The following is a 16,127-nucleotide window of genomic DNA, read 5'->3' on the forward strand; positions in this document are numbered from 1 at the left end:
GTTTTGAAACCATGCATTCTTTCTTTATTAATTAAAAAAAAAAAAGATAACGGACAAGGTAACCCGGGTGGGGTGAGGGAGGAGGGAAGGACAAGGACACATTGCTTATTGTAGCCACACTAAAAATCAAAGTGTTTGAATGACAATCTTCTGTTGCTTGGGCCATCCTCTGGAGTGGAGTGGCTGGGTGCCTGGAGCCTCTCCTTCCCCCCTCCCCCCCCCACATTCTTGGGCATCTGGGTGAGGCGGCTACGGAATATGGGGAGGAGGGTAGGCGGTTATACAGTAGATACAGCAGGGGTCTGTGCTCTTGTTGGCTTTCCTGCAGCTCCAACAGACGCTTCATCATGTCCGTTTGCTCCCTCATTAGCCTCAGCATCGCGTCCTGCCTCCGCTCTTTGCGCTCACTTAATTCTTTCCTGGCTTCTGCTACTGAATGCCTCCATGCATTAAGCTGTGCCCTATCACTGCGGGAGGACTGCACGAGCTCGGAAAACATGTCATCATGAGTGCATTTTTTTTGCCTTCTAATCTGCGATAACCTCAGGGATGGAGAGGATATGGGGAGCGTAGAAACATTCTACGCTCTACGATTCTGGAGGGGACTGCATGGTCACCTGTGCTGCTGAGCTCGCCACGCTGACCAAACAGGAAATGAAATTCAAAAGTTCCCGGGGCTTTTCCTGTGTACCTGGCTAATGCATCGGAGTTCAAAGTGCTGTCCAGAGTGGTCACAATGGAGCACTCTGGGATAGTTCCCAGAGGCCAATACCGTTGATTTGCGTCTGCACTACCCCAAATTCGACATAGCAAAGTTGATTTTAGCGCTACTCCCCTCGTCAGGGAGGAGTACAGAAGTAGATTTTAAGAGCCCTTTAGGTCGAGGGAACGGGGTTGGTTGTGTGGATGCAGTCGTTTTTAAATCGACCTAACGCAGCTAAATTCGACCTAACCCCGTAGTGTAGACCAGGCCTACGGTTATGAGGAGAAAACAGATGGGGGACCTAGATTTGTGCTGGCAGGAGGAGAGAAGAGAAGAGAAGATCAAAGTGAAGAGAGGAAGAGGAGAAGGTAGAGGTGGTGAGAACTGTAGAGAGGTGGGGGTAATCAGGAAGGAGAGATGAAGCCAGTTGCGGGACGGAGGAAGACAGCTGCTATGATGCAGAAGAAAGGTCTGGTGAGAGGCAGATGGACAAGTTTACAACCAACCTGGGAAAGATCTGTTACAGGCAGATCTCTCCAATCACATTACCTGTTGGTGATGAAGGGACAGGACCAGGGTACATTTACAGATAGTAACATGCTTAAGATATCAATTATTTACCAACTTTTTAAAATCTGACATAAGTAACATGCTAAATATGATAAGCATATCAGCAGAAGCTGTTATAGATGTAATCTACTAACCTGTTGGATTCTTACTATTTGACAATTAACCATTTATTAAAACATTTATCTCTTAATCCTTCTAGAAACTATTTATAAATGTACAATATAAAGAGTGACCGTTTCCTCTATACAACTGCCTCCTTCAATTGACATGTTTGGTAGGCAGAAATTGCCCCAGCCGACCTGCACCGTTATCTATTCATGCAAACTTTCACTAGTTTTTACCGCCACAGGCATCATCTACCACCTGAATCATTAAGATCGGTATTTCTGTTAGAAATGTGACTTTCTAATAGAAATGCTCCCCCACCTTCCCTAAAAGCTAACCTTTATTGTTATAACAGAGAAAATACCCTCTTAGGTGAGCTTATTTGTGTCTGCCCTTCATTTCCATATTTTTAACCACTAACGAACATTAATTACTTTGAAAGATATTTTACCTGGTATATTCCTCTTGCAGCTGACCAGGGTCAGGAGGGAAAAACTTTACAGCTAGACGAAGCACTGTATTCTTTGGTCCTATGAAAAAACATTAAACAGTTTTACAAACAAATCTCTATATAGAATGAGGAAAGGACCTATAACAATAGAATTTTAAATGAAGGAGACAAAACAGGCAGTTTGAATTAGAGAATGTTCTGTAATGACCTACGATGATAAAATCTTAGCAATAGCAGTAATATTGTGTTAACTTTGAATTTAGCATTTCAGATCATTGAACTATGTCACCTCTAATTAAGAGATGTCGTCACTGGATCAGAATATTACAATTGCTTATTGTACCATTACTAAATACTAGCATTCTGATTATCAAAGAAAAGGCTTAATGTTCTTCAGCCAATTGGAACACTAGCCAATCTTAATTTTAAAAGTATATTGTACGTTTATTAATAGATATAGCTATATACTCTCTTACAAGGAATTACAGTAATTCCACTGAGATAATAATGACATAATTACTTAATTGTTACTCTCATGCTTTATCACCAGAACACCATTTTCATATAATGCAATGCAATCCATGTGTCATTTTACCACCCTGGGCTATCAATACCAAAAACTACATAATGTAGTATTATAGATGAGAATGTAATGGCATAAATTTCAGGAAATTTAAATTTATGGCCAACTCCCCATGTCCAAATGGTCTAGTGTTCCTTGTTTCTGTTTACAATTTCATTTTATGCTGCCTCCAAATTTTCAGTTTTCAATGACCTGCACAGAGGCCAGCAGGAAACTTGACAGGTTCTTAACCGAAGAAGGGGCCCAGGACCATTGCCACCACCCAGACGTATTCACTCCCCCAGGGCTTACACACACAAACAAGGGACAGAAACTGAGATCCCTACCAGATGTACACGCTTTATAGAAATATGCTTATGAATGTAAATATGACAACTGGAATATGTTTTATGCTAGATATGCCACGTAACATATCTTTGCAAAGGTTATGTTCTACTACATGCATTCATCCTATTCGTATGCATGTATCCTTTTTATATCTGAAGTTATGAGCGTTGGCTCTATTATTGTATTTAAAGTGTTTGCACCTAAGGCAGATTTGCTCAACATAGTGTGAAGGGGTATTCAAGTAAATGGAAGTATGTGGCGAACAATGGACCTTGATAGATGCCAATCCACATCTGAGCTTTCCTGGGAACATCCCTATAGAGAACTAAGTCATGCATGGACATGTGATTTGCCCATGTGACTCCAAGACTCCATCGTGTAGCTGGGATTCTACACAGGGGGAGAGAGGGGTTTCCACACAAGAGAGAAACTATATAAAGTCCTGGGAGACCCCTCCATTGTGTCATCAGCTGGCTCAAGGGGTACCCTCTCCACCCCCAAAGGATACCTGAAAAACTGGAACAAAGGACAGTAACTACAGGGGGGTGATTGATTGCTGAACCCAGACTAGAAGGAGGCTAGTCTGTAAAAGAAGCTTACTGGAACATCTCTGAGGGTCTCAGAGATTTCATCTGTAATCACTTTCTTACTATATTAGACTTAGACTTGAGCATTTTATTTTATTTTGCTTGGTAATTCACTTTGTTCTGTCTGCTTAGAACCACTTAAATCCTACTATTTGTATTTAATAAATCACTTTTTACTTATTAATTAACCCAGAGTATGTATTAATACCTGGGGGGGAGGGGGAGCAAACAGCTGCACATCTCTCTCCATCAGTGTTATAGAGGGCGAACAATTCATGAGTTTACCCTGTATAAGCTTTATATAGGGCAAAATGGATTTATTTGGGGTTTGGACCCCATTGGGAGTTGGGTAGCTGAGGGCTGGAGACAGGAACACTTCTTAAGCTGTTTTCAGTTAAGCCTGCAGCTTTTGGGGGATGTGGTTCAGACCTGGGTCTGTGTTTGCAGCAGGCAAGCATGTCTGGCTCAAACCAGACAAGGGCCTGAAGTCCCAAGCTGGCAGGGAAAACAGGCTCAGAGGTAGTCTAGGCACATCAGGTGACTGTTCCCAAGGGGGTTTCTGTGATCCAACCTGTCTCACACATCCTTCCACTTTCAGGCCCCAAAAGGCTGGAGACAGTCTACTTTAAATAAGCAGAGAGCCAGAGGAATAAAAGAAGGGCCTCTGGAACTCCCACGTGGCTAGTCTGGCTGCAGCTCCATTAGAGCTGACTGAGGTAGCTAGCCTCAAAAAAATAAGACTAGGCCTCCTGCTACTGTACTTTCCCCAACATCTGCTCTCCTCCTTTCTAGATCAAAGCAGACAATGTCAAAGAAGGAGCAAGCCACGTGGGAGAGAAAACGCCACTTCCTGATACCAGATTTCTCTCCCCTATATGTCATGCAGGGAACAGCCATACCCTGCCCAAAACGGTACATGCCATCAGCCATTTCAAAACTAACGCATGCACATATATGCACATTAACATCTACTTTTTGTTTGGAGGATGTTGGTAGGTACAAGGCAAACCAGTGCAATTCAGAAACTATAAAGGATGAAGAAAAACAATGATCTAGAGCTGACAATAAGCAGACTAAGATCTGTGAATGTTGAAGAAAGGTGGCCAAATATCCCAGTTTACTACCATTATCCTGGATGATTATACTGAAACTAGGATTTGTTCGGTTTTCACTATAATATTGGGACATCTGATTCCACTATACCTGCTGACAACCTATCCTCCTTTCACACACACGTTAATCTGGGATTGTAAGTAATATCTCTCTGGTGTATAATGGGAGAAATTAAACTGAAGAGCCGTGTCACAGTACCCCCAAGAGCAGCTCCCAGCCCCAGAACTCAAGATCTTAGGACTCTGAAAGCCTTAGTACATCAGACAAGTAGGACTCTCATTGTGACTACGGCCCCAACCAGAAGAAAGGAAGTAGGACATGGGATAGTTCGAGGAAAAAGGAGAATGTGAATAAAACCCCACTGAGTGAAATAATTTAAGGTTCCTATTTAGAGAAGATAACAGATCAACACTCTTGAACACTTTAACGCTCTCGGTGATGTCTCTCTAGAAAGAGATACTTCCACTACATTAGGCTGAAAAAATTAACATCAGATTTCCTGTAAAAGAAGACACACCTACCCTCTGAAAACATGTGACAATATATTTCAGCAAAACTAAAATTAGAATGACCCCAACATCCCAACCCCCCACCCCAATATATTTGGGCAAGAATGTCAGGCCACACTTAACCTGAAAACAGTAAGTTCTTGGAATGTATTGGGGACAACATTGTGTTTTAGAAAGTGGAGAAAGTCACAAGGGGAACAGCCACTTTAGACTAGATTCTGACTAACAGAGAGGAATTGGTAGCGAATCTAAAGGTGGAAGGCAATTTGGATGAAAGGGATCCTGAAATGATAAATGTTGTGATCCTAAGGAAAGGAACATAAGAACATAAGAATGGCCATACTGGGTTAGACCAAAGGTCCATCTAGCACAGTATCCTGTCTACCGATGCCAGATGCCCCAGAGGGAGTGAACCCAACAGGCAACGATCAAGTGATCTCTCTCCTGCCACTCATCTCCACCCTCTGACAAACAGAGGCTAGGGACACCTTTCCTTACCCATCCTGGCTAATATCCATTAGCGGACTTAACCTCCATGAATTTATCCAGTTCTCTTTTAAACGCTGTTATAGTCCTAGCCTTCACAACCTCCTCAGGCAAGGAGTTCCACAAGTTGACTGTGCGGTGTGTGAACAACAACTTCCTTTTGTTTTAAACCTGCTGCCCATTAATTTCATTTGGTGGCCCCTAGTTCTTGTATTATGGGAACAAGCAAATAACTTTTCCTTATTTACTTTCTCTACATCACTCATGATTTTATATACCTCTATCATATCCCCCCTTAGTCTCCTCTTTTCCAAGCTGAAAAGTCCTAGCCTCTTTAATCTCTCCTCATATGGGACCCGTTCCAAACCCATAATCATTTTAGTTGCCCTTCTCTGAACCTTTTCTAGTGCCAGTATATCTTTTTTGAGATGAGGGGACCACATCTGTACGCAGTATTCAAGATGTGGGCGTACCATGGATTTATATAAGGGCAATAAGATACTCTCCCTCTTATTTTCTATCCCCTTTTTAATGATTCCTAACATCCTGTTTCCTTTTTTGACCGCCGCTGCACGCTGCGTGGACGTCTTCAGTGAACTATCCACGATGACTCCAAGATCTTTTTTCTGATTCGTTGTAACTAAATTAGCCCCCATTATATTGTATGTATAGTTGGGGTTATTTCTTCCAATATGCATTACTTTACATTTATCCACATTAAATTTCATTTGCCATTTTGTTGCCCAATCACTTAGTTTTGTGAGATCTGTTTGAAGTTCTTCAGTCTGCTTTGGTCTTAACTGTCTTGAGCAGTTTAGTATCTGCAAACTTTGCCACCTCACTTTTTACCCCTTTCTCCAGATCATTTATGAATAAGGGTACGTCTATACTTACCCGCTGGTTCGGCGGCAAGCAATCGATCTTCTGGGATCGATTTATTGTGTCTTGTCTAGACGCGATAAATCGATCCCGGAAGTGCTCGCCGTCGACGCCGGTAATCCTGCTCCGCGAGAGGAGTAGGCGGAGTCGACGGGGGAGCCTGCCTGCCGCGTGTGGACCCGCGGTAAGTACCTTTAAGTTCGAACTAGGATACTTCGACTTCAGCTACGTTATTCACGTAGCTGAAGTTACGTATCTTAGTTCGAACTGGGGGCTTAGTGTGGACCAGCCCTAAGTTGAATAGGATTGGTCCAAGGACTGACCCTAGGGGGACACCACTTGTTACCCCTCTCCATTCTGAGAACTTACCATTTCTTCCTACCCTTTCTTCCCTGTCTTTTAACCAGTTCTCAATCCATGAAAGGACCTTCCCTCTTATCCCATGACAACTTAATTTACGTAAGAGCCTTTGGCGAGGGACCTTGTCAAAGGCTTTCTGGAAATCTAAGTACACTATGTCCACTGCATCCCCCTTGTCCACATTTTTGTTGACCCCTTCAAAGAACTCTAATAGATTAGTAAGACACGATTTCCCTTTACAGAAACCATGTTGACTTTTGCCCAACAATTTATGTTCTTCTATGTGTCTGACAATTTTATTCTTTACTATTGTTTCAACTAATTTGCCCGGTACTGACGTTAGACTTACCGGACTGTAATTGCTGGGATCACCTCTAGAGCCCTTTTTAAATACTGGCATTACATTAGCTATCTTCCAGTCATTGAGTACAGAAGCCGATTTAAAGGACAGGTTATAAACCATAGTTAATAGTTCCGCAACTTCACATTTGAGTTCTTTCAGAACTCTTGGGTGAATGCCATCTAGTCCCGGTGACTTGTTACTGTTAAGTTTATCAATTAATTCCAAAATCTCCTCTAGTGACACCTCAATCTGTGACAATTCCTCCGATTTGTCACCTACAAAAGCCGGCTCAGGTTTGGGAATCTCCCTAACATCCTCAGCCGTGAAGACTGAAGCAAAGAATTCATTTAGTTTCTCCGCAATTACTTTATCGTCTTTAAGTGCTCCTTTTGTATCTCGATCGTCCAGGGGCCCCACTGGTTGTTTAGCAGGCTTCCTGCTTCTGATGTACTTAAAAGACATTTTGTTATTACCTTTTGAGTTTTTGGGTAGCCGTTCTTCAAACTCCTCTTTGGCTTTTCTTATTACATTTTTACACCTAATTAGGCAGTGTTTATGTTCCTTTCTATTTACCTCACTAGGATTTGACTTCTACTTTTTAAAAGATGCCTTTTTATCTCTCACTGCTTCTTTTACATGGTTGTTAAGCCACGGTGGTTCTTTTTTAGTTCTTTTACTGTGTTTTTTAATTTGGGGTATACATTTAAGTTGGGCCTCTATTATGGTGTCTTTGAAAATCATCCATGCAGCTTGGAGGGATTTCACTTTAGTCACTTATCAGAGGGGTAGCCGTGTAAGTCTGAATCTGTAAAAAGCAACAGAGGGTCCTGTGGCACCTTTAAGACTAACAGAAGTATTGGGAGCATAAGCTTTCGTGGGTAAGAACCTCACTTCTTCTGAAGAAGTGAGGTTCTTTCCCACGAAAGCTTATGCTCCCAATACTTATGCTCCCAATACTTCTTCTGAAGAAGTGAGGTTCTTACCCACGAAAGCGTATGCTCCCAATACTTCTGTTAGTCTTAAAGGTGCCACAGGACCCTCTGTTGCACTTTAGTCACTGTACCTTTTAATTTCTGTTTAACTAACCCCCTCATTTTTGCATAGTTCCCCTTTCTGAAATTAAATGCCACAGTGTTGGGCTGTTGAGGTATTCTTCCCACCACAGGGATGTTAAATGTTATTATATTATGGTCGCTATTTCCAAGCGGTCCTGTTATAGTTACCTCTTGGACCAGCTCCTGCGCTCCACTCAGGACTAAATCGAGAGTTGTCTCTCCCCTTGTGGGTTCCTGTACCAGCTGCTCCAAGAAGCAGTCATTTAAAGTATCAAGAAATTTTGTCTCTTAATTTCGTCCTGAGGTGACATGTTCCCAGTCAATATGGGGATAATTGAAATCCCCCCACTATTATTGAGTTCTTAATTTTGATAGCCTCTCTAATTTCCCTTAGCATTTCATCGTCACTATCACTATCCTGGTCAGGTGGTCGATAATAGATCCCTAATGTTATATTCTTATTAGAGCATGAAATTACTATCCATAGAGATTCTATGGAACATGTGGATTCCCTTAAGATTTTTACTTCATTTGATTCTACATTTTCTTTCACATATATTGCCACTCCCCGCCCCCAGACCTGTTCTGTCCTTCCGATATATTTTGTACACCAGAATGATTGTGTCCCATTGGTTGGCCTCAGTCCACCAGGTTTCTGTGATGCCTATATCAATATCCTCCTTTATCATGAGGCACTCTAGAGTTCACCCATCTTATTATTTAGATTTCTAGCATTTATATACAAGCACTTTAAAAAACTGTCACTGTTTGTCTGTCCTTTTCTGATGTGTCCGGTTCTTTTTTAGGTGAATGTTTCTCATCTGATCTGGCCCCTAGAGTATCCTCTTCCATCCTCTCCTCCTGACTAAAACCTAGAGAATCTCTATCAATAGACTCTCCTCTAAGAGAAGTCTCTGTCCGATCCACGTGCTCCTCTGCAGCAGTTGGCTTCCCCCCATCTCCTAGTTTAAAAACTGCTCTGCAACCTTTTTAATGTTAAGTGCCAGCAGTCTGGTTCCACTTTGGTTTAGCTGGAGCCCATCTCTCCTGTATAGGCTCCCCCATCCCAAAAGTTTCCCCAGTTCCTAATGAATCTAAACCCCTCCTCTCTACACCATCGTCTCATCCACGCATTGAGACTCTGAAGCTCTGCCTGCCTACCTGGCCCTGAGCGTGGAACTGGGAGCATTTCTGAGAATGCCACCATAGAGGTTCTGGATTTCAGTCTCTTCCCTAGCAGCCTAAATTTGGCCTCCAGGACGTCTCTCCTACACTTCCCTATGTCACTGGTACCTACATGTACCACGACCACTGGCTCCTCCCCAGCACTACACAGGGCTGCAGCTTTGCTAACAGAGCTGCTAACAGGGAGTTTCGCAAGGGAGTTCTCCAGGTGAAGGAGGAGCAAATACAGGACCCTTGGGGTAAGTGGCTGTCTGTAGTGTGTGTTTGTGGGTTACTTGCTGTGTGCTGAGCTTGTGTTTGTCTGTCTGTCTGTTTGTTTGTTTGTTTGAAGGACCGTGTGCTGTGGCTGGCAGTTGGAAGCTGTGAGCTTCAAAGTAAGGTTTGAAAGCTAGAAGCCTCTGTTAATTGGCTGAGCCTTAGTCAGTGGGCGGGGCTATCAAGAAGGCCAGGGCTTTATAAAGCAGCGAGCAAGCAACCAGGGAGTTTTGCGAACAGGGCTGCTAACAGGGAGTTTCGCAAGGGAGTTTGGAAGGGGAGTGGGAAGGGGGCAAGGTTCACTTGCCGTTCTTTATAACCTGTAAACTAAACTATATTCAAAACGTCTTGATTTAAACAATACCCTTTCATTGAATAGGTAGCTGTAGGAGAGAATGCAGGCAGAAGCCCAGCAGCAGAGTGGGGGCTACCCAGTTTATTGCGCTGAGTGCAGCATGTATGATTACCTGCCCTGTGGGTGGGTAGCGTATGCGTGCATTCGGTGCAAGGAGCTCCGGGCCCTCAGAGACCGCGTACGGGCTTTGGAGGCCAGGGTGGCGGAACTGGAGGAGCTAAGGGAGGCACAGAGGTATGTTGATGAGGCTTTCTGGGACACTGTAGAATTGTCCCACCTCCGGTCAGATAGCCCCTGCACTGTTGAGGAGGATGAAAGGTCCAGGGAAGTAGACCAGTCAACGGGAGCAGAGGGAAACCTTCCCATAGTTGGGACCCTCCTTCCAGTTGGTGTTGGAGTATCCTCTCACACTGAGGTTACCACTCCGGGGGAGGGAACTCCAGTCACAAGGAAAAGGCAGGTGTTAGTAATGGGAGATTCGATCATTAGAAACATAGATAGCTGGGTTTGTGATGACCGGGAGAACAGTATGGTGACTTGCCTGCCTGGTGCGAAGGTTGCGGATCTCTCGAAGCATCTAGATAGACTTATGTGTAGTGCTAGGGAGTAACAGTCTCAAGTTGCAGTGGGGGAGGTTTAGGTTGGATATTAGGAAAAACTTTTTCACTAGGAGGGTGGTGAAGCACTGGAATGGGTTATCTAGGGAGGTGGTGGAATCTCCTTCCTTAGAGGTTTTTAAGATCAGGCTTGACAAAGCCCTGGCTGGGATGATTTTGTTGGGAATTGGTCCTGCTTTGAGCAGGGGATTGGACTAGATGACCTCCTGAGGTCCCTTCCAACCCTGATATTCTATGATTCTAAGGAGAGATTAATAAGACTGGGACTCTTCAGCCTGGAAAATAGACTACTAAGAATGAGGATATGACAGAGGTCTATAAAATCATGACTGGGGTGGAGAAAATAAATAAGGAAGTATTATTTACTCCTTCTCATAACACAAGAACTAGGGATCACCAAATTAAATTAATAGGCAGCAGGTTTAAAACAAAGTATTTCTTCACACAACACAATGGCTATTGGCCACTGTTGGAAGACAGAATACTGCACTAGATGGACCATTGGTCTGACCCACTATGGCCATTCTTATGTTCTTAAATACACTATGAGCAAGAAAAACACTAGGGAAAGTGTAGGTCCTCTATTTAAAGGGGGAGGAGAATGACAAGAAGGTAGCTGAGGTTTTTAATTAGGTGTTTAATGTCTGTATTGCTTCAGTCTTTACTAGAAAGTTTATTGGTGACCAGATACTCAACACAATTAATATTAATGGCAAGGGGGAACAAGTCAAAATAGGGAAAGAACATCTTAAATATTTAGATAAATTAGATGCATTCAAGTCGGCAAGGCCTGGTGAAATCCATCCTAAGGTACACAAGATATAAATGAAGCAATCTTGGAATCATTAACAATTATCTCTGAGAGTTTAGGGAGGATGGGTGAGGTCCCGGAGGACTAGAGAAGGGCAAAAAAGGATCTGGGGAATTACAGACCAGTCATCCTAACTTCAATACCTGGAAAGATACTGGAACAAATTATTAAACAATCAATTTGTAAGCATCTATGAGGATAATAGGATTATAAGGAATAGCCAGCATGGATTTATCAAGAACAAAATCATGCTAATCTAGTTTCCCTCGTTGACAGAGTTATTGGCTTAGTGATAGGGAGGAAGCAGTAGATGTGATGTATCTTTATTTTAAGTAAAGCTTTTGACACAATCCCCACATGACACTCAAACTAAGGAAATGTGGTCTAGATGAAATTACTATAAAATGGGTGTACAACTGGTTGAATGACCACACTCAAAGAGTAGTTATCAATGGTTTGCTATCTGATTAAGCAGACTTATCTAGGGACATCCCGCTGTGGTCAGTCCTGGTCTGGTACTATTCAATATTTCCATTAATGACTTGGATAATGGAGTGAAGAGTATGCTTATAAAATCTGCAGATGACACCACACTAGGAGGGATTACAAACATTTTGGAGGACAGGATTATAATTCAAAACAACCTTGACAAATTTGAGAATTGGTCTGATTTCAACAAGATGAAACTCAATAAGATCAGTACAGAATACTTCACTTAAGAAGTAAAAATCAAATGCACAACTACAAAATGGGGAATAACTGGCTACATGGTAATACTGCTGAGAAGGATATAGGGGTTATAATGGATCACAAATTGAATATGACTCAATGTGATGCTGTTGTGAAAAAAAGACTAATATTCTAGGATATATTAACAGGAGTTTCGTACGCAAGACAAAGGAGGTGAGGCCTCAGCTAGAGTATTGCATCCAATTCTGGGCACCACACTTTAGGGAAGATGTGGACAAACTAGAGAGAGTCCAGAGGAGAGCAACAAAAATGGTAAAAGGTTTAGAAAACCTGATCTAGGAGGAAAAATTAAAAACCAAATGGCAAGAAGAGAAGACTGAGGGGAGACCTGATAATCTTCAAATATTTTAAGGGCTGTTATAAAGAGGACTGTGATGAACTGATCTTCATGTTCACTGAAGACAGAATAAGTAGTAATGGGCATAACACGCGGTAAGGGAGATTTAGGTTAGATATTAGGAAAATCTTTCTAAGGTAGTGTAGTGAGGCAACGACTCACCGGCGCAGTGCCTCCTGCTGGTCGTCTCTGGAATTAGCTCTCCAGCATATGGAGTGCCTCCTACTGGCCGGTGTCTCACCTGCCGCTAGTCCCTGTGTCCCTCCTGGACTCCGGTGCCCTTTACCTCGGGGTTCTGCCCACTGCAGTACCCCCACACACTGGGTCTCCCCTCCTAGGGGAACCCCCAACCCTCTACACGCACCTTGCCTCAGTGGCTTCTGCCAGTCATCATCTAGCCCCTTTCTCAAGGGGCAGACTGCAGTCTGTAATGGCCACTCATCAACGGCAAGGGGGTTGGACCAGCTGCCTCTGTCTATCGCCAGGCTGCACTCCTGCAGCCCCAGTACCTAAATAGGCCTTAACCAAGGCCTCAGCCTGGGGAGTTGCCAGGCTGGAGCTCCCCAGCTCCTTTGCCCTTCCCCAGCACTGCTCAGCCTCAGGTATCCTTGCTCCTTCAGGCAGCTAGGTACTTCTCTCTCCAGAGAGAGAGAGTGTGCCTGCCTTCTCCCCAGGAGCCCTTCTTATACTGGCCCAGCCGGGTCCTGATTGGCTGCCTCAAGCCCACTCATGATTGGCTCCCTGGGGCAGCCCTTTCCCAGGGCTGTTTTAACCCCTTCAGGGTCGGAGCAGGATGACCGCCCCGCTACAGGTAGTTAAACTATGGATTTGGTTACCAAGGGAGATTATGGAATCCCCATCACTGGAGGTTTTTAAAACCTGCTGGACGGTCTAGGTTTACTTGGCCCTACTTCAGCATAGGGGGCTGGACTGATGACTTGTCTAGGTCCCTTCTAGCCCTACATTTCTATGATTCTATAACTCTATGATTTAACTATGTAATCAGGCAGGGTAATGATGAGACGGAGCAGGGAGAGGGGCGGATTTGACCTGGGAATGTTGCAGGGGAGTTACATTGGGGATGGGGGACTTCCCTTGAAGGAAGGTCCCTGAGCTGTAACCTGAGCCAGGAGGGGGGTTGGGAGAAGTGACACCTTCTGCCCGGGAGACTGAACAAAGGAGAGGAGGAGCAGAGGGGAGGGGGGAGAGAGCTGCTGGAGGAGTTTTTGTTTTCAGTTTGGGCTGGGTAGTGCAACGCAGGGAACCCCAAGCTGGGGTCTAAGCTCCCTAAACCCCCCAGAAGGACTTGATTGAGGGGTTCTGGTTGTACCTACACACTCTGCTTGGGACCGTGTTCCTGTCATCTAATAAACCTTCTGTTTTACTGGCTGGCTGAGAGTCACGGTGAATCTCAGGAAGAGGGGTGCAGGGCCCTGACGCCCCCACACTCCGTGACAAATACCACACAGATACCTGTACTTTTTATAAATATCATATGCCCCTCAATGTATTTCCCAGTCCTCCACATGTTTAGATAAATCTCTCTGTTGCTATCCTCTTAGCAGCCATGCTGACAGAGAGATCCTTGGCTGGGAGCAGAGAGGAAACAGTGTTCTGTGGGATCAGATATGGCCAGACTTTCAGACCAACTCCACCCGAGCAATTAGAGAACAAGAGCTGCTACAACTACAAGAGAGTGATTAAGATCATGGAAGCTTTGCCTCTCCTGAGCTTGGTAAGGACCTTTGCTATTAGAAAGAATGGGGAGAAACTGCAGAGAACACAGAAGCTGCCAGTACCAATAAGGTTTTTGCAAGGTGGGCTGTTCAGAAGAATGGGGAATAGATTTATTTTTGGTGTCCTCCATTGGGAATCCATTCCACTATCACCTGAGCCACTGACTATTTGTGACGGTCAACACCAGACAGTGTCTTTTCCTGACAGCCAAGCGGCTGTTGGGAGCATCGTGCAGGAAAGTGCCCAACTACATATACATAAGGCTTCAAAAACAAAAGTCAATATCCTATCCCTTTCTGCTTGTTGAGGTAGAATATAGTTACCTCATCATTTGTAAAAACAAGTAGGAGTCCTTGTGGCACCTTAGAGACTAACAAATTTGGGGGTCTCCCATCTCTTCGTGTGCTGTATATTTACACCTGCTTACTGCATTTTCCACTCCATGCATCTGATTAAGTGATTATATCCCACGAAAGCTTATGCCCAAATAACATTGTTAGTCTCTGAGGTTCCACAAGGACTCCTCGTTGTTTTTACTGATACAGACTAACACGGCTACCCCTCTGAAACCTGACCATTTGTGTAAATCAGGAGCACCTTGAAGGATGTTATGAATGGGATTTTCAAAAGCACTCAGTGTTGGCCTAACTCTGCTTCCATTGAAAAAAATTGCCTAATTTCATCAATGGGAGTAAAGTTAAACAAAAATTAACTAGTCTTTGATAAAGAATATGGCAGTCACATTTATCAAAGTCATTGAAAATAAACTCCCTAATGAACACTATACAAAAGTTTATATACACCTCTACCCTGATATAACGCGGTCCTTGGGAGCCAAAAAAATCTCATAGAATCATAGAATATCAGGGTTGGAAGGGACCTCAGGAGGTCATCTAGTCCAACCCCCTGCTCAAAGCAGGACCAATTCCCAACTAAATCATCCCAGCCAGGGCTTTGTCAAGCCTGACCTTAAAAACCTCTAAGGAAGGAGATTCCACCACCTCCCTAGATAACCCATTCCAGTGCTTCACCACCCTCCTAGTGAAAAAGTTTTTCCTAATATCCAACCTAAACCTCCCCCACTGCAACTTGAGACCATTACTCCTTGTTCTGTCATCTGGTACCACTGAGAACAGTCTAGATCCATCCTCTTTGAAAGCAGCTATCAAATCCCCCTTCATTCTTCTCTTCTGCAGACTAAACAATCCCAGTTACCTCAGCCTCTCCTCATAAGTCATGTGCTCCAGCCCCTTAATCATTTTTGTTGCCCTCTGTTGGACTCTTTCCAATTTTTCCACATCCTTCTTGTAGTGTGGGGCCCAAAACTGGACACAGTACTCCAGATGAGGCCTCACCAATGTCGAATAGAGGGGAATGATCACGTCCCTCGATCTGCTGGCAATGCCCCTACTTATACAGCCCAAAATGCCGTTAACCTTCTTGGCAACAAGGGCACACTGTCGACTCATATCCAGCTTCTCATCCACTGTAACCCCTAGGTCCTTTTCTGCAGAACTGCTTCCTAGCCATTCAGTCCCTAGTCTGTAACATTGAATGGGATTCTTCCGTCCTAAGTGTCCTTGTTGAACCTCATCAGGTTTCTTTTGGCCCAATCCTCTAATTTGTCTAGGTCCCTCTGTATCCTATCCTATCCCTACCCTCCAGCATATCTACCACTCCTCCCAGTTTAGTGTCATCTGCAAACTTGCTGAGAGTGCAGTCCACGCCATCTTCCAGATCATTAATGAAATCTCACCGTGTTATAGGTGAGGCCGCGTTATATCAGGATAGGGAGAGGAACCGCTCCCCGCCCCAGCTCACCTCCGCCTCCTCTCTGAGCGCGCCACCGCCGCTCCACTTCTCCCTCCCTCCCAGGCTTGCCGCGCCAATCAGCTGTTTGGCCTGGCAAGCCTGGAGGGAGGGTGAGGGGGGGAGAGAGAAGCTGAGCGGCGGCGGCGTGCTCAGGGGAGGAGGCGGAGATGAGCTGGAGCGGGGAGTGGTTCCTCTGC

The 16,127-nt window shown here is 44.2% G+C and overlaps 1 protein-coding gene across 5 annotated transcripts in view; it reads right to left on the reverse strand.

The window, feature by feature from the left end:
• FARP2 (FERM, ARH/RhoGEF and pleckstrin domain protein 2) overlaps positions 1-16,127 on the reverse strand; it is a 242,518-nt gene that overhangs the window by 133,012 nt on the left and 93,379 nt on the right. For all 5 annotated transcript variants that reach the window (XM_024214386.2, XM_024214384.3, XM_024214385.3 and 2 more), the window contains exon 5: positions 1,830-1,908. In XM_024214386.2, the coding sequence (XP_024070154.2) occupies positions 1,830-1,908 (79 nt within the window). The remainder of the gene's footprint in view (positions 1-1,829; positions 1,909-16,127) is intronic.

This window comes from Terrapene carolina, unplaced genomic scaffold (assembly GCF_002925995.2).
Source record: "Terrapene carolina triunguis isolate 2854851 unplaced genomic scaffold, T_m_triunguis-2.0 Scaffold837, whole genome shotgun sequence".
Taxonomy (NCBI): domain Eukaryota; kingdom Metazoa; phylum Chordata; order Testudines; family Emydidae; genus Terrapene; species Terrapene triunguis.